We start from the raw sequence: 18240 nt of genomic DNA, 5'->3' as shown, positions 1-18240 counted from the left end.
CTTAAGAATTTCAGTAGAGCTTATGAATGTCATAGCGTGGAAGCAAATGAATGCTCTGTTTAGTGCTCTGACGTAGCTGGCAGGTGTTTTAAGAGTTTACTTACTCTGGATTTCTAACACAGACTTAAGAATATAAAGCCCCCCGCCCCCAGGGTCTCCAGGCTAAATCTAACTAGTGTTAGACAGCACAGAAGATGACCACTAAGGATGTGTATAAAGTCTCTCAAACACTGGATGTTCTTTGAGAGAGATGTCCTAGTATTTCGTTGTTTACTGGCACTTAATTATTTGATTGTACTATCTGACTGAGAGTGAAAGCCATAAAAAATGCTTATTTGTGTGAGAATTACCACTTCTGTTTTTATGTAATAGCAAATTATTATAGATAGCCTTAAGCATGATTCGTGTCTGAGCTGCCGCCATCATTGGCCAACTTGCGGCATGGAAACTTACTGTAGCGTAATGCAGGTGATTAATTTCCTCAGCAAAGATGGCTATTGGTTTTACTAATATTTTTCTGAGTTTTTTTTGTTAATAATTATGACACTGAGAATTTTAATGAGAAAAATCCTGTGTTTCTGTAATGATACAAGTGATAGAAGAGTTCGTTTTCATTTCTCAGCGTGTTGTTTTCTTCTGTTTTTTCTGTATGCTACCACAAATATGTGCTCCATTTGACCTTTAAGGATTTCTAAAGCACTCTTCTGTAAAGCTACTGCAATCACATTCATTTCATAAAATATGTTCAAATTATAGAGGCATTTTTGTAATGAGGGGGAAAAGTACAAAGGAGATAAATGGTTGAAGTAACCAAAATATGAACTTTGTGTGCTCTGATATGATGCTCATATTGGATGTGAGAATCAGGAGGGGCCACTGTTATGTGACAACTATTAAGATCAGATTTTTTGCAAATCATGGAGTGTCCTTTCATTCAAATACAGTGGTTGTGGGTACATAGTCTAGCATACGTGAACAATTTTTTTTATGTTCTTGTGTCTTACCTCTGGCAATGGAAGGTCCTTTCCGACTTCTAATAGGATGATAGCCTGTGCATGGTAAATGGGTATCTTCTTAAAACCAAATTTGTCTAGATTGTGCCTGTCCATTGGATCATCCTTGTTACCTTTGTGCTGTATTGAAAAGCCCTTTGTTGTTATACTTGAAATTTCCCTAAAAGTCTTTAACTTGATCAGTCTGTACCTTTTAACTTTTTTCTAGCCTAGTATTTGGATAGCCCAACCTAATTTGCCTCACAGTGAAAGTCAGGAACTTATCTGCTCTCTTAATATTCATGGGATACTTTTTCTGAATGTACTTCAATTTTCCAACATCCTTCCTGAGTTGTAGGCAGCAGAACTACACATGGTATGTCAGCACTGGTCATACTGGTGCTGAGCAATAAGGATGGTTTAGAGTAGGTTCAGACATTTTCAACTAAATGAAATTTTCTAAGTGTGTGTTGGGCTGCTCTTTCAGAATGGAAATACTTTTTGGGAATACCTACTTAAACAGCGTATTTCTTTATCCAGTGCATTGTTTCAGATTTAATGACATGATATTTACCGGATGTCAGAATGCTAGGTGCAAGTCGCTACTCTGCGTGACACCTAACAGTGCTTTTTATGTCATCTGAAGCAAATAGAGTACACGTTTAAATCAAACATTTTTCATTTCTACGCTCCTAAGATACAGACCCTCTTGCTACTGAGACTTCAATTGGAATTAATATTTTGTGTCACAGCTGTGTTTTTTTGAAGGGTGGAGATTTTTCAAGCAGAATGATTTTGTAGAAGTTGAACAGAGCAACTAGCCAATTAGAAACTGTTAGGAAAGAAATAGCAAGATGAAAAAGTCATGCTGCTGTTTAAATCCATCTTTTGCTGAACTCTGAGTACTCGTTTTTGAACAGTTTTGTTCTACCTCTCCTTCTTTTATCTTGAAGTGGGTAGTGGAAGTAGGAAAGTACAGAGAGGGGTAACAAGAATGATCAAAATTTTATGGAATGCCTTCTGTATCAAGTGAATAGCCTGGAGAATGTGAATAATAAACAAATTTTTTGCTTTGGTAATAGAAGATTTAAGGAGCTTCAGTCCACCTTGTAGAAGACAAAGGTTTAAGCAAAAAGAAATTTTTCCATGCAACATGTAACTGAAGTGTGAGGATTACCATCACAGTATCTTAATGGAGGATATAAGTGTGAATGGGTATTAAGGGCAATTAGCCAGATCAGTGGAAGGATGATTCATTGGGCCCTGTAAAACATATAGCTTGAGGATTTCCTGGATCAGAAGCTGTAAATTGCCGGAAGCTGAGAAGGAGAATATTAGTAGAGGTGTGATTGGATGACCTGTGTCTGGTGTTTTCTTGTGCGTTTTTTACTACTTCTGAAATATCTATTACAAATCATTGTTCTAGACAGAAAGCTATGAGGTGAACCTTTGAACTAAGGCATTATCATTGATGATGTTCCTGAGAGCATATATGAAAAGTAATAGTGCTGGATTATATCAGAGTGAGTATATAGGGCATGATGTTCTAGCAGATACTTTGTTTAATTTGCTAAAAGCTTTGTGCTGCATCAGCCCTGTGGGAAAAACTCTTCATACTTTTTGGACTGATCTGGTAGCCTGTGTGTTGGCTGACAGTTCTCTGAAGTTCGAAATAATCTGATCCAGAGGAAAAACTCTTCTCATACTGAAGTCAGTCCTGTAGAAGTTCTCTCTTGGACATTTCAAGTTATCTGTATTGCTAAAAAAAACGATTAAGATGATCAGGTTGGTCTGAAATACATACTACATATGGTCCCTCAGGAATGACAGCTTTCCTACCATTTAGTGCACTGCCTCACATCTATGATAGGTGCTGCTCTAATTTTTGGTTACATTTTTACAGGCCTTACTCATCTCTTCTTTTGAGTTTGTATAACCAGTGTTTTAAAATATGAATGTGTTTGTGTGTTGGTGTTTTTTTATTAGCCACTGTGTCAGCTCAAAGTGAAGAAGAAATTCTGACCCTAATAATGACTTCTTAGTCACTGTTGTTTAAGATTGTCAGGCTCTTTCCCTACTCTTTTCCAAAGTAATTTGACTTCCGTGATTACTATACATAGTGATTCATGAAGATTCTTATGTGTTTCAGTCCACTGAGCCCTGATAAAGTGCTGACAGTCTGAAGAAATGTCTCTATTTCTGAAGTTTGTAGTGAAGCTCTTAAGAGACTGCCACAAAATATCCCAGTTTTGGCAGGGATGTTTAGCAAGCCTCCTAACATCCTCCACCAGCTTAGTATTCCTGAGATTTTGCCCTTTCAGCATTTTGAACACATGCTAACAGAGGTTAGGTACAAAACTGTAGCTTTTTGAAGGGCTTTGTGTGTGTGGATCTTTATGATCTTATGATTCACCTCTTTCCTTGTTGCTAAGATAAAGTCTTAGTTCTCTTAGATTCTGTATGGCAGAGGAAGCAGGCGACACCTGGTTTTTATACTAATGGCCAAAAGAAACGGGTGCTTCTGCACAGGTGGTTGAGAGTGGGATACTTTTGTATAATGTTTCTTGAAGAACAGATGAATGTCCTGTTTCCTTGATCTTAATGTTTTATGGTATTAAGTCAAATATTTTTCAGAAGTCAAGTGCAAGCTTCCTTTTTACAAGCAAACATGAAACTTCCACTAGGGAATTAATCTAATGAAGTCAGTTTTCATCTGCAAACGCTTCTGCTTTTCTCCAAGGATAAATCTGAAGTGTTAAAATTGAAATATCCAAAAGTTATGTAGTATTAAGAAACTTAAGGTATTGAATTCAGTCTCTTAAGATCTGTGTACAACAGCTGGAATTCTTAATCTTGTTTTGACTCTAGACCACTTTCTTATCTGCTCGATAACTAGTCTGATGTTAGTCTGCCTTTCATTTTCTCTCAGAGAGAGGAAGATGGGAAACTTGTAGAATTGATGTTATTGCCATGTCTACAAAAATCCAGGTAGTATTTGCAATTGAAATTAAATGTGAATCAGTATTTAACTAGATAGATTATTGGCATGATCCTGTTTTACCTTTATAAGTATTTTTTCTTTGTCTGTGTAAAGAAACAGATAAAGAGCAAAGCATGTGCATGACTTATTTGTGCAGTTTAACAGCATAGATATTTTGAAAGGGAAATAAATAAGTGCACACTTTACTTTGTACATCATCTTGGAAACTCCTTGTATGAGACTCTCTTTTTTTCCCCCCCGGTTGGAAGATCTTGATTTCAGAATTCTTAGCTTTAACACAAGAGAATTCAGTTTAACAAATAGCGTGCAAGGTTAGTGTTTTGGACAGGAGCAAAGAAGGGGGAAATTGTCTGCTCTGGTACAGAGAAAATGGAGCGGTTTGGCCTAATTAACTCCATCAGTCTTTAGCTAATCCTTTATTTCTGCTAAATCGTGCAGGTTGTGAGCTCTTTAGGATAAAGCTGTCTTCTCTTCATGTTATTGGCTCTTAAAAGCAGGAGCTTGAAGTAAGCATCAGGTACTAATCAGCCAGCTTTCTGCCCTGTTTTAGATTGGTTATACTATGGCAGGCAGCTAAATTACATGTGTATCAGCTCCTGAAATGCCACAGTCTGCTCCACAGCATATTAAAATAAATATGGTGGCAAGTCTGGATTACTTCAATATGCTGGCATAAATTTTGATGCTCTGGGAGCTTCTTCAGGTGGAGATTCAGGGGCCTTCTCTAGCAGCAGTCTTTGGGAAAGCAGGGCTGCAGGCAACTGGGGACTGTTAATCACTTCAGCTGATTCTGAACTATTGTATCAATATCTTGACATTAACTGCATTTGGACAGCTACCTACGTAATGATTTTCCTGTATTAAACTCGCAGAAATGGGAGTGTTAATTCTCTCATCTTGTCAGTGTTCAGGATTATGCTAGTATTAAGGCTAGATACTAAATGTTATGTTCATCTTCTGTGAACTGCTGTGGTATTTCATTGGAAGTTTATAAGCCGTGTTGCAAAGTAGGTTCAGCAGTTATTCAGTTGTATACCTGTATCAAACTTTTATTCAAATACTTGTGAAGGACTTTTTGTAGACTTTTCACAGTATTTCAGGAGCAGATTCTACCTGTTGTATTCTTTTGTAACTTACTAATACCAAGAAACTGGAATTGGACATGCAATGAAATGTTGTGTTAGCTGAGCACAGACTACCACCTAGAGGATCAGCTAAGCATCCTGAAGGCTTTGAGAGAATCCATTACCTTTGGTCATCCTTTATAAAATATTCTGAGGCCACTGTTGAGTCAAACCTGATATTTTAACCAGTGGGTGCCACACACCTGCATATAGATTTATGCATGTGTTCAGCTCTGTTTAGGAGCTTGTGTAGTAAAATGTATGTGTGAATCATAGTGAATGGAATCATAGCCAAGAATTGTAACTTTTGTAACTTCTGTTTGGATTTAGCCTCAAACCTGACCAATCAACTCCCCCACCCCTTTTTTGTTGAAATATTTATACAGAAGCAGCATGCATTTCCTCTTGAGTATCTTTCAATAGGGATAAAAACGTTGTAAATATATGGATGTGTTTTTCCTGTTAAGCATGTTAAGTTAACATAGTGTTTTTGTTTTAATTAGCAGTGGATTGTTTTGTGTGTTGAATACTCACGTATGCATATATATTCCTCTAGCATGTTCTCATTTGCAGAATTGTGGTCACCTCCTGCAAAGCTTTAGTTAGTAAGATCTCCTTGGAAATCATAAGGAGTTATTTCCTTTGTCTTTCTAAATAGTTTAGAGTCAGGAGATTTGTGCCCAATATCCAGAATTCTTTCATGTTTTAATTGAATTGTCTTAGGAAGTACTTTACCTTCTTTCTCATAGTTAAATTAATATAAGGCTAGACTCGAAACTTCTTAGTCTGATATGAACCTAAAAGATACCTAGTGTAGTAAGATGAACATTGCAACTTTTTTTAATGAGCGAGACTTTATATCATGTATTAGATAAGATCAAAGGAGAGAGATGCATGAGAAGAAAAATCAGAATAAGTGACTGATTTTTTTTGGCTCAAGTGTTGCATTTTAAGCTTGCCCGTGCCATGAGTATAAGAAACTTGAAAATGAAATTTATAAATAGGTAAATGACACAAACTGCATTTGTATTCTTACAATATTTTTCTTTTTCAGGATCTTCATAATCTAGATCTCATGATAGGGATTGCCTCAGGTGGTATTGCTGTGTATAGAAAACTCATCTGCACAAGCTTCTATCCTTGGTAAATTGCTTTATTAGTTAAGAAATGTATACACTCCTAAATCTCATTTCCACTTGCTTTAGCATTTATTGCAAAGACAACTACTATGTATAAATTTGTTCTTTATGGTGTATCATGGTGTTCCCTTGCATTGAGGTAAAAATGAAGGTTGTTGATTAGGCTTTTACTTAAATAGAACTTAAATGTTATGCATAATTTCCTCATATAACTTATAACAGTTTTCTTGGAGAACATTTCCAGTAACATAATATAATGTTCCTAACCGTCACAGGAAAAATGCATTCTAATGGGTTGTACTTGCTATTGGCTTCTTAATTGTGTTTAAAACTGCTTGTTAACAATATTCTTTAAATACTCAAGTCATTCTGTCCTTTCATTATGAACCTAACATGTTTGCTATGGGAAAGCAATAAAATAGGTTGAAATAGTTTGAATTATAATTAAAAAGATAGTGCAGTGTCTTGAATTTTCTCCTTTTTTCTTTGCAGTGAGTTGTCTTTCAACTCACTTGGATATGCTGCATGCATCCTAAATGGATGTCAATGCTTTCATACAGTATAGTGGTATTTTATATTTTTCCTTCTATAATGGATAATAAAGCATAAAAGGCTTTTATCATTCATTTTTAACTGTGTCCTGAGCTCTGCACTTTCATCTGTCAGTCTCTCAACTTTTTTAAACAGCTGCAGGTTTTAAGTACTGCCAGCTTGAGGCAAATTTTTTTTCTTCTCTGAGTCGTCTTCTGCCAACTTAGTGACCTGAGATACGAATGGGTAATAGCAATACCTGAACAGCATAGCAGTAACATTTTAAAATCCAGGACTAATGATTTTTAGGGAGGAGGAGCAATGCTTTATAGCACTTAAGACAGAAATTCACAACTTCCTATAGTACTTCTACTCCTGGAGAGCATAGAGGAATCCAAACACATGCTAAAATGTTATGTGTAGAATAGGCCCCCCCCTTTTTTTTTCTAACTTACAAAATAAGAAATTGAGGAAAAACTCAGATTTCTGTTCTAATATTTCAACTCTAAGACTAACTTTAGGCACCAGCGTTTTCAGTTGACAGCTAAGGTAATTGTTCAAAGCTTTCCTACCATCTCCCTAAAAAATATCTTCTCAACTTGAAAGTAGCAAAAAGGCATAAACTGAGTACATAAAGGATAACTTTTTGGTATTTTATTTCTGGCTTTTTGAATGAGTTAATCATCATTCTTCATTCAGAAATGCTGCCCCTCCCACCTCCCCGCTGCATGCTTCCCAAACTGTGAGGATGTTAGCAGAGCATAGCAGCCAAACAGTATTTGTAGTATAAATTTTCAATTCTCAATTAAGGCATTAAAGCAGGATGCATTTCTGTAATGCCCACTGTTTTAATGCATGTTGGATTGAAGTTGTGCTTGAGAAGGCAAAAACAAACAAAAAAAACGCACAGATGATTGAAACTGTCTTTTTATATAACCCCTTTTATGGTAAGTAGGTTTTTTCATATAAACTGAGCAAGCTTTGGCATAAACATAGTAGAGCTCAAGGTGGCAGCAAACACCATCAGAGCACTCTTTCCAAAAGTTTAAGTGAAGTATTCTGCAGCATTGATGGATGACAACAGTACAACAACTATGCTGTATAGTAACAGCCAAAGGGGACAAAAATTTCAGGAACAGAGGCAGTGTGTGTACTGCTTAGGCAAAAGGAGGATTTTCAGTCAAAGTAATCTATGTAAGGAGCAAGCTGACCGATCAGTCAGAGGCAATGCAAGTAAAGACAGGTTTAAAAAATAACTTTGGTTTTACCCCCAAATTTTATATGCTTTGGAAAATTGTTCTCGGAGTTCTTGACTGTCTTGTGATAATTTCCAGACTCATTTTGCAAGTAAAACACTACCTAAATGACAGAACATACAAGCTAGTTCTACATTTTACATCAGCAGGAATTAAAATTGTGTACTGAATGCTATTCAGTGTATGCAGTTTCTTTGCTTTGGAAACTTTGGAGAAACTGCTGGAGGGATATATGCTACATTACTAGTTGAAATCAAAAAGCAATTTGACCGAGAATTAAGTGCTAAATTTGACAGAATCTTTCATGCTCAGTCTTCCTAGGGCAAAGTGTAGACTTAGAGCTAAGGAAGCATTTTTGCTTCAAGTCAAAAATAACAGCTGCTAGCAGCAAGTGCCAGGACAGAACTGCCAATTAGACCAGAAGTGAATAATTGTGGTGCCTACTATGTGATAGATCCACTCTGGTCCTTGTGAATGGCAAGAAAATGGAAGCCAAAAAATTTATTATTAATGTGCTACAACTATTGAGTGTGTTAAAAGTAAACAGTGAAATTTAATGATTTGTTGTGTAGTCACTGTACAGATTAATGGTGAGTAGGAGGAGCAGGTGAGCCACTGATGAGAACAGGAATAACTGCATTCCATTTGGATTGTTTGGAATGTGGCATCTTCAAGTGCTTATTGAATCTAAATCCTTTGATAACTTAATCTCTTGGTTTCTTTTTGTGGATTGTGTTATATGCGAGCATTCACTTAACTGGTAGGTGTAACATTGCAAATTTTTTGTAATGTTAAATAAAACTGTCAGATTAGCAAGTGTTCTTTGTCACTGAATTCAGTAGGTCTAACTGTACTTTAAGAAGAATTAATGGAGCTGAGAGGGATGCTATACTTCAGAGGAGAGTCAGAATAAAGATACTAATGCCCTAATTTGACATGAAGTAATTATGTGGCCATGCAGTGACTCATGTTAGAAAACAGAGAGGTTTGGAGATTTTTTGTTGTTTTAAGTGTTGGGTACCTTTTTACTGTTGGGTGGGGTCTTTTTGCTTAGTCTGCCAGGTTAGTTTACTGTATTTTTGCTTCTGCTGTTAGGGTAAGAACAGCGGCAATCACTGCATACGCTGACAGTGCCTCCAAAAACTTACTTGTTAACGTGTAATAGAAGTCAAAAAATGTGGTAGGAAAGAACCAATAGTGCAAAACTTGAGAGCAGTAGTAGTCCAGGCAGAGTAGCACTAGAATTAAGAAAGGATGGACGTAAATGAGGTCCATCTCAGTAAATGCAACTGAAAGTTTATATGGCTTATCATGAAGTTTGAAATCCAGAACTTTTGGGTAAGCAGTAGAGAGCTCTGCCATTTGCAGCAACAAGTCAAATGGTGCATGTACTTAGAGGGTGGCCTAGTTAGGAGAGGTGGATATAATTTCAGCTTTGCACAACTATTTGCCTGATGGCAGAAGAACTTTGTGAACAAAATTCGTGTGTTTTCTGCAGTTCTGTATTTGACAACAGAGAGGAACATTTTGAACGCTTACCCAGAAATGGACATGCATTCAGTTTTCTAGCCCTTTTGTGCAGGAGGGAGAGTTATTCTTTTATCTTTCTTGTTTGTAACATGCAAATTTACTTTCCTGTATGATTGAGGGCATTGCTCTGTAATAGAAGTGCATCTTTCTCATAGGAAGCAGGGTTGAAGGATATGCCAGCACCCCACTTGCTGAGAGCAGTGCAGAAACTGTGGTAAGAACCAAGATCTCCCATGTAGTTTGTCCTAATGAGATCTAACGTGCTGGGACGTTCTTAGTGGAAGTGAATGTTCTGAGACTTTTAGCAGCAACCTTCAAAAACCTTTCATTGTCTGCAGGTGTTGTTTTTCAGAAACATATGACTTGATCAGACTTTGCATAGCCTTCCTAAGGCATGCGTATGATTGCAGAACATTCCTTAGCTGAGCAGATTTCTTTCTGAAATGTGTAAGCTCTTAATTATTGAAGTGTTTGAAGTATTCAAGTATTTTATATACCCATGAAAATTAGGTAGTAGACAAATCTTTTCTTTTGCTGTAGGGAGGTGCCTGGGCACCTCTATAGGAAATTTTGGTCCAAGTATGTTTTATTTTGAAAAACTGATAAGCAAATAATTGAAAAGTGGTTAAGCACCAATTCCACCTGTAATCCTTATCTTTAAATCATTATTTGTACTGTGTATATCTAGAAGAGGTGCTCAGTTTTGTATAAAAATATGACGTAAGTTATGTAGCGATGTTAATTGAAGCAAGAAATACATTAACACGCATTCTGACAGTTTTTGTCCTTCTACAAATGTGTTAGTTAAAATGTTTGTTTATTTACAAGTACCTTATATTTTTCACATTCTGATGGCTATTATGTTATGGGATTTTAGTTATGATATGACCAACTTTTATGATGTCATAAACTTTGTTTCTTTATCCCAGTCATGGTATGATTCTTAAGTTATACAAACATGGAATATTCCAGGTTTGTATAGCCAGTAAAGGATGTTCTCAAATTTTTGCTATAAGTATGGATTTGGTGGATGAGAATTGCTGTGTGAACTATTTAAAGTATAAAGGAGGAAAGTTTATTTTTTTAAAAGATCTTTCCTTCGTACCTAAAATTTTTGCTTTGTGTGTTCCTTGACATCTGTTTGCCACTCAACACACAAGAGATGGCTGTGTTACTTTATGGAATATTCAACAGCTACAATCTTTTAGGCTCACTGTACTGAGTATTATTTTTCATTGTTTTCTCCCTCTGTCCAGTTGTTTAGTATTTCATTGTCTCTTTCTTCGTTTTAGGGTGAACATATTAAAAATTTCCTTTAAGAGGAAAAAGTTTTTTATACAACAACGGCAAAAACACGTAAGTAGTCATTTTACTTTGTTTTCCTCAGGTGGTCTTGTTCGAATTTTTGGCCAATGATAAAAGAAACCCTAAGAGAAATGCTGGCCTTAAAGATTAAGATGAGAAAAGGCAGGCCCTATAGGTGCTCTATTGTGTTACCTTGCCTTTGCTACTGTAGTCATTTTATGCTCACTCTATTTCCCCTTTCTTTTCCTTAACGTTATAGAATCCTTTCACTGTCAGTCTGTTGGACTGTATCCTTCCCATTCAAGTTTCTTTTCCTTTACACAATTGGAGGATAAGCAGATCTTCGTCCATTCTCTGGTGTTTAGTAACCTGGCATTTCTCCCTTTGCCTGCCAGCATCCGCTACCCTTTTCTTTGATGTGGTGTCTGCATGTCAGCTGCCCTGTGGAGTGCTTCAGGGCAGTGAATCCACTAAACAGCTGCTGGGCCTGTCTAGGAGGATTTTGTGAGGTTGCACCAGTTTGTGGGGCTCAGTTTTGGGAGAAAAGATGGTCACCGGAGAAGAGAGCTCTGCAGCTGGAAAAGGGGGCAGTGCAGCGTGTAACATGGGCCACTTTTGATGTTGGCAAAATAACATGAAGATAATTGAGACAACGGATATAGAATTCCTTTTTGCCACTTAGAGTCCTCCTCATAATTTTGTGTGCTTTCTGAAAAGCAATAATAATAGAAGGCTATTTTATAGAAAAATCAAAAAAATCTTGGTTAAGGTTACTGTCTTTCCTAAAATATGAATAAGACAAGCCATCTTTTGAGGAAGGAAAGGGAATAACCATGACACGAAAAACAGTATGGAAATCAGTGGCTAGTAAATATGGCCTAAGTACATCTTAATTCAGTGGAAGACAGAACTCATATATGTAATGAAAGATAAATCTTAACTTTATTGTAATTAAACTTTATGGAATCTGGCTGATTACTGTAGTAAGTGGGTTCTTAAATTGCCAGGAGCTGTGTCACAAAAGACTAGAGCCCTGCTGAACAACAGATTGCCAGGAATGCTGCTTTCTTTTTTTTTTTCCCCCTTCCTTTCTTCCTAAAAGGAGAGGGGTTTTTTCCTTATTTTTTTCAGTTAGGTGGATATTGAATGTTTGAGGCAGGACTTTGTGGGGTATGTACACGTTCTTTGTTTTCAGGGCTCCTACGTAAACAAAATAATAGACAAAAATACTTGTTAGTGTTTGGACACAAACAAGATGCACAAATTAAGCTATTTTCTCTCTTGAGAGAGAGTATCAAAACCTACCAGGGATAGGTCTGAAGTTTTTTGCAAACTATACTTTTCTATTTCTGAATATATCGTTTGTATGTAAACTTACCTCAGTCTGTTCAAATGTATTTCACTGTATGAAGAAATGAGTGGCTGGCAAACAGTTCATTTTACTAGCTTGTGTGTGTAATTGGTCACACAATATTGTCTTTTCTTACATTTGAGGATTAAAAAAAAATCAGTGATAAATAGTCTTATTAAATTCTAAATATCTTTGTTCATAATACAAATATTGGCATGCTTATGAATGGCAACTCCCAAAGCGTCTGTGAGAATAAACACAGGAGCAGAATTCCATCAGAGAATGATTAGTAACACTGGATAATAAAATACATGAGTGTACTTAGTTTTTTTGGAACTTGAGGGAATGAAGTGTCAGTATATAACTACCTCTGTATTTAAGATCTCTTGAAATATTTATGTTCATGCTTAAAGACTTTATTGCTGTCAAAAATTGAATTTCTCTTTCTGGAGAGGTGATGTGTCTTTGAAAAGGGCAGGATTCTTAGTTTGCTCAGTTAAATTTGTGTTAAATGAGGACAGTTCAAAGCCTTTTTTTTTTTTTAAACTAACCTCCTCTTAAGTTGTCATATTCTTTTATTTCATAACGTACTAAAGTCATGGTATTGCACACAGCATCGTGCTTAAAGAACTACAGAACTGTAGGAAGGGTAAGGCCAGCAGCATGACCTTTTTACTGTTTCTCAGTAGATATGAAAAAGCAGACTGGGTGTGCTATTAAATCTCTGGGTATATTCCTCCTTGTTAGTTATCCCCCTTTGCTTGAAATCTAGGGCAGCAAATCTGCGTGCTTGCAGTGTTTTCATGGTGTTGCTTTGAGCAGCCTGCTGTTGCAATGCAATGGCTGTGAGGGGATAGCTGAACTACTCTGGGCTTTCTTCAGAACCGTGGACCACTTGAGTGAGGTTTGAGGGCAGATGACTGAGCTTATGTTAGTCTTTGGGTTTATCAGACTTTTACTTGAGAGTGCAGAAGGAAGTAGATAAATGAGACTGAAAGTGAGGAAGGTAGAATATGGGGAAGGCAGAGCAGACAGCAAGGATTAGTAGGTAAGGTTTTATTAAAGATAGCAACAATGCTATAATATTTCAAGGCTTTGTGATGATATGTAGATTTCTTTTCAAAATCTACAGAAAGTTATGAAAGGCCATGAATGTACTGTCCTCTGGGACTTGCCACGTTTTGTTGATTTAATCTACTGATTTCTCTTATTCTTCATCATTCTTTCTTTGTGCTGCTCTTCTGGAGAGTTAACCTTCCTGGCCATCCATCTCTCTACTACTCCCCACCTCTGTTACCCAACCCTGCCCCAGGCTACTGATTGGCATATTTAAGAGAGAGTATGTAGTGTTTGTGTTTCTACTGAAGAGCTGCACAAGGGCTGGGAGATGGATAAACCAGTGAATGTGTAATGTTCTGAAAGCTCTTGATACCTAGGCTGAATGAAAGGTGTAAGATTTAAGATAGGAATAGGAGCTATGCTGACTTACAAGCAATGTTTTAAAGCTTCCAAAAATGGAACTTGATGTTGGTTGTGCTTATGTAATGCTTGCAAGCATCTGTTTCTGCATAATAAGATAGATTTGCTATGCTGTAAGCACTTTCAAATTCTTCGTAAATGGAATAGGCATGCTTGTGATCTAAGTTTTTCCCTGATGTTGAATATGGGCTAAAATAGCAAGTCACTCACTTTAGCCACTTGTTAGATTTGTTTCCTTTACCTCAGTGGCCCCAAATCTCTCTAATCCTCACTTCTTGATAATAATTAAAATTCAGTGCTTTTGGAACTTGGTCTGAAAAGGATGATAGACACCAGATCCTTGGATCTCACTGGATTTCTCTTCAACTTTAAAACTGTGTGCAGATTTCATGGTCTGACTTGCAAGGTGGCCTGTTAGTGAGCAAAAAGGTTTTTTTGAACAAAATCTTCTGTAAATTTAAAAAATTGATTAAACTTTTCTGAAACTTCTGAAAATATTTATCCTAGTATAAGTCTGTATTTAAACTTTTAGCTAACTTAGCTTTTAAGAAAGTTTTGTGATAATAGTTATGAAGAATGCATTTATGACTTTGAAAGCAAAATTCATTACTATATTCAAACCTAAATTTAAAAAGGAAATATTAGGTAAACTTAATTCCTTATATTTACATGATGGATTTTCAGTATAATTGAGCTGTTCAGATAAACTAATTCTTATGTTGTGAGAGGGAGTTAAAAGACCAGTATTCCAACAGGACAGAGATATTTAAGTGTTTCCTTTAATTTGTCTTACAGAGAAATGTAAAACATTTAGTAGTATTCAGCCCTCAGAGTACCTAAGAAATGCCATTTGCTGTTAAATCTTTACATGCTTTATGCTCTTATACATTGCAAAAATATGAGTTAAATTTCACAATGCCTGTGCAATTTATACAAGCTCTCTGATTAAAAGTAACTAGGGTTAACTGCCAAAGACAAATTTGATTCCAGTATGTTAAATGTTTTAAAAGATGCAAAGAAATCATGCCTGAGAGATTGTATTTAGTTGAACATTTTGCAATGTCTGTATAAAATCAAGGGGTAAATCCTTTTCATCTTTATTTTGTAATTTTCTTTGGTTTTCAAAAATAGGAAATCTATTGCTAAAGCCATTGAACTCGTTATAAAATGATTTGTAGAATGTGGCGTTGATCTCTGATATGTGGCATCTGCAGAATGTTGCATAGAGAGAAAAAGAATACAAGGAAAATAATTTTTTTCCCAACCAAAATGGTCTGTAGTTATTTCCAAAGGGGGTATTGCTATGAACAAATGAAAGGACAGTGCAACTAGAAATCATGGTGGTATCTGAGTGGGACCTCTATTGTTGGACTGTATAATAAGTACTTTTATATTAGATCTCTCTGGGTCCTTTAAAAAGGTATGGCAACCCAAATCATGACTTTCTGCAAAGAATGAGCTGAAAAGAGAGAGCTTTACTGTCATGGTTGCCTGCCTAGTTATATGTTAAGACATCAAAATTCAGTCATAATTTGGACAAAAAACTGAAAAAGCTGTGTGACGACATCACAAACTTTTTTTTCACTGAAGTGCTAAGCTGCATTAGAAGTTAAGTTGAGTCTCATACTATCTTCCTTTGTCACATGTACTTTTCTGCTCCTTGCATTACTTTTCTTTCTGCTTTGTTTGCTTTAATAAGATTCTGAGTTTGCCTGGCCGAAACTATCTCCTGCAAAACTCTTTTGAGCACTGGGACCTGAAAACAGCACAACAAGCAATAAACTTGGCCAGGAAATAAATGTGGGTGGTACAACTGTGTTATGCCTGTGTTCCGTTGGCACTTTAACACTGAGGTTGCAAGTTGAATTTGTCCCAAGACATAAAAGTAGGATTTGATTTAAAAAGCAGTAGCAATGGCTCCAGTCTATCAGAGTTAATTTACTTTCCCTAAAATGGATCACTGTTAACATCTTTATCTTCTAAAAGACTGTCAAGCAGATTTTTTGCATACTCTCGGACTCTTGGGATGCCTTGAAACAATGTTACTAAATCATACATGAACTATTTGAATTCAGTGGTCTGGGGGAGGAGGTCTGTCATGTGTAGCACTGTTAATAAAATGCTTAAAAGATTTTTCTTTGTCATAGGAGGTCAAGAGCTGACTGGAAACCTGAAACCATGTTTAGGTGTTTGATGTTATGCATGTTTTTTCAAAACCTTTTACATACTAGAATTAAGTATTTTCATTAAAGTAACATTGAAAGGAATAAATTTTTTTCCAGTATTACTCAAATGTTTAAAATATGCATTTTGGAATTTACAATTTCATGTAGTCACATGGCAGTGAAAGAAATATTTTGGCCATCTCCAGTATTTGCTTAAAATATGCTATATGCTTTTTCCTAAATGCGGTTTGACTGTTTATAGCTATAAGTAATTTTATTGTTTACACAATAGTTTTCAGCTTGTTATGTTTGATCTGCTTGTATATATTGAAACATAGTATTTCTTACTTTTACAGAATGAATCCAGAGAGCATATTGTTGCCTTCAACATGTTAAATTACAGAGCATGCAAAAATCTGTGGAAGTCTTGTGTAGAGCATCACACCTTTTTTCAGGCAAAGAAACCACTACCTCATGAAAAAAAGATATTATCACACTATTGGACCCTGGGTTCTAGAAACCCAGCAAAGTAAGTGCTGTGTGAAAGCTTGTGGAGTTCGGTTCTGCTCACAGCCGTGTCACAGACTTCATGTAAACTGCTGGACAAGTTATGTAACTTTGGTTTCAGTTTCTGCAACATAGTGTCAATACAATTAAACTTTTTTTTATAACTTCCTAAGAAATTATTCACATACAGATATGTTCTAATGGTATTGCTTCAACTCACTGTTTCAGTTTGAGGAACACTAGAAAGTAAAAAAGTCATGTAGCTAATGAGCAATAAGAATTTGCAGAACAGACTTGTCTTGGACTGTTTGTCCCTTATTCTTGCATACTCAAAGTGCTAGGAATTTCTGGAGTGCATGATACCAACCATTAGTGACATGTAGGTGAAAAAAATCAGTCCCATGCAAGTTTTGGGGCACTGTATAGATCTTTAGGTGCTCTTAATACTCATTATAGTGTTGCAGTCACTGTAAGGCCTGCAAATTGTGTTGACTAAGAAAACCATCTTTCTTATGCAGAATTGAATACCACTTTTAGCGATGTAGCTGAAATAGTTCATACTAGAATTCTCCACGCTTACAAGTTAAGTGAGCTTGGACATGCAGTTTCACTGAGATGGATAAAATTATGTCACATATTATAATCTACCTATCCCAATGTTTTTATAGTTAACATCATAGTGATGTATGAGGTTTATGAAAGTATTAGTTTCAGCTTAGAAGGATGCCTGATACATACCTAAAGAGAAAGCTTTTTTTGTGTTGCAATGGACTCTAATTGCTGTTTAGATTTCTAGCACAATGGGATGGTTTCTACCAGTTATCTTTCACTACTTCCAACTTTTGGATATCTGTTACCTTTAAGTAATAAAATTTATCTCACTATTCTAAACACCATAGAAAGTGTTGGATTCCCTTTCCATTTGCTCTGATAGCTGTCAGAAAAGGACGATCGTTTTTCTTTTTAATATCACTTTATAACTGTAGTCTCTGAAGATTGAATAATATATCTTGTATGTATTTCCCATACTGAGGAAGTGGCTCGGTTTCAAATTCCTTGTAAGAAATTTGCATCTGATGAGAAACAATGCAGAGTACTGGCGCTGTTTTTCAGGTTCTTAAGGTAAAGAAAAATGATTTTAGGGCACAGTTTTGCCCAAGTTGGGCAAGAACTTCTGAAAATCAATGAACAAGATAGTTGAGCTACCTCTGATTCTATTTGAGAAGGTGCAAAAGGTGACAACTCACTGGCTATAAGAATATGAACTATTTTGTGCCAGACCAAAGGTCGGTCTGTCCCAACATTCTGTCTCCAGGTCAGGATTAAATGCTTAGAGATGCATATTAGAACAAGGCAAGCAAGTGAAGCTTGTTTCCATAGAATACTTTCTGTTCTCCCATTGCTTCTGACTCAAGGACTTCCTGAGCCAGAGGTGGTATCTTTTGGGTTTTTTTTTTTCCTCATGAATATTGCTAAGTAGTCATGATCCCACATAACTTTGAACATTTACAGTATCTTATGGCAAGAAGTTTTTGCAACTTTATAACTATACGTTATGGAAAATCTTTGATTAACTTCCAATCTCTTACCTAAATAGCTTCATTTGAAGCTTCCTTGGTGCTCGAGTGTGATGGCAGATGAACGTTTGCTTCTTAATTCATTTGTGACCCTTAGCACTGTCTCATCCTACCCCAGTCACTTTTCTTAAAGATGAAGATTTCTTAGTCTGTTTAATTTCTTCTTATACAAAAACCTTTTCCATACTTTGATCATCCTTGTCAGACTTTTTTACCTTTCCAGTTCACTTCTACTTCTTGGTGACAGGATGATTGGAGCGTGATGGTGGCTGGAAGAGCTGTC

General features: G+C 36.2%; 1 protein-coding gene across 5 annotated transcripts in view; it reads left to right on the top strand.

Moving 5' to 3' along the window:
• Positions 1–18240, top strand: part of PTPN3 (protein tyrosine phosphatase non-receptor type 3) — a 178911-nt gene that overhangs the window by 102446 nt on the left and 58225 nt on the right. For all 5 annotated transcript variants that reach the window (XM_026099877.2, XM_064506726.1, XM_064506725.1 and 2 more), the window contains 3 exons: positions 6172–6260; positions 10866–10929; positions 16230–16402. In XM_026099877.2, the coding sequence (XP_025955662.2) occupies positions 6172–6260; positions 10866–10929; positions 16230–16402 (326 nt within the window). The remainder of the gene's footprint in view (positions 1–6171; positions 6261–10865; positions 10930–16229; positions 16403–18240) is intronic.

Source organism: Dromaius novaehollandiae, chromosome 2 (genome assembly GCF_036370855.1).
Source record: "Dromaius novaehollandiae isolate bDroNov1 chromosome 2, bDroNov1.hap1, whole genome shotgun sequence".
NCBI lineage: Eukaryota > Metazoa > Chordata > Aves > Casuariiformes > Dromaiidae > Dromaius > Dromaius novaehollandiae.
Note: the sequence above shows the minus strand (reverse complement) of the source record. Positions and strands in the feature narration are given on the sequence as shown.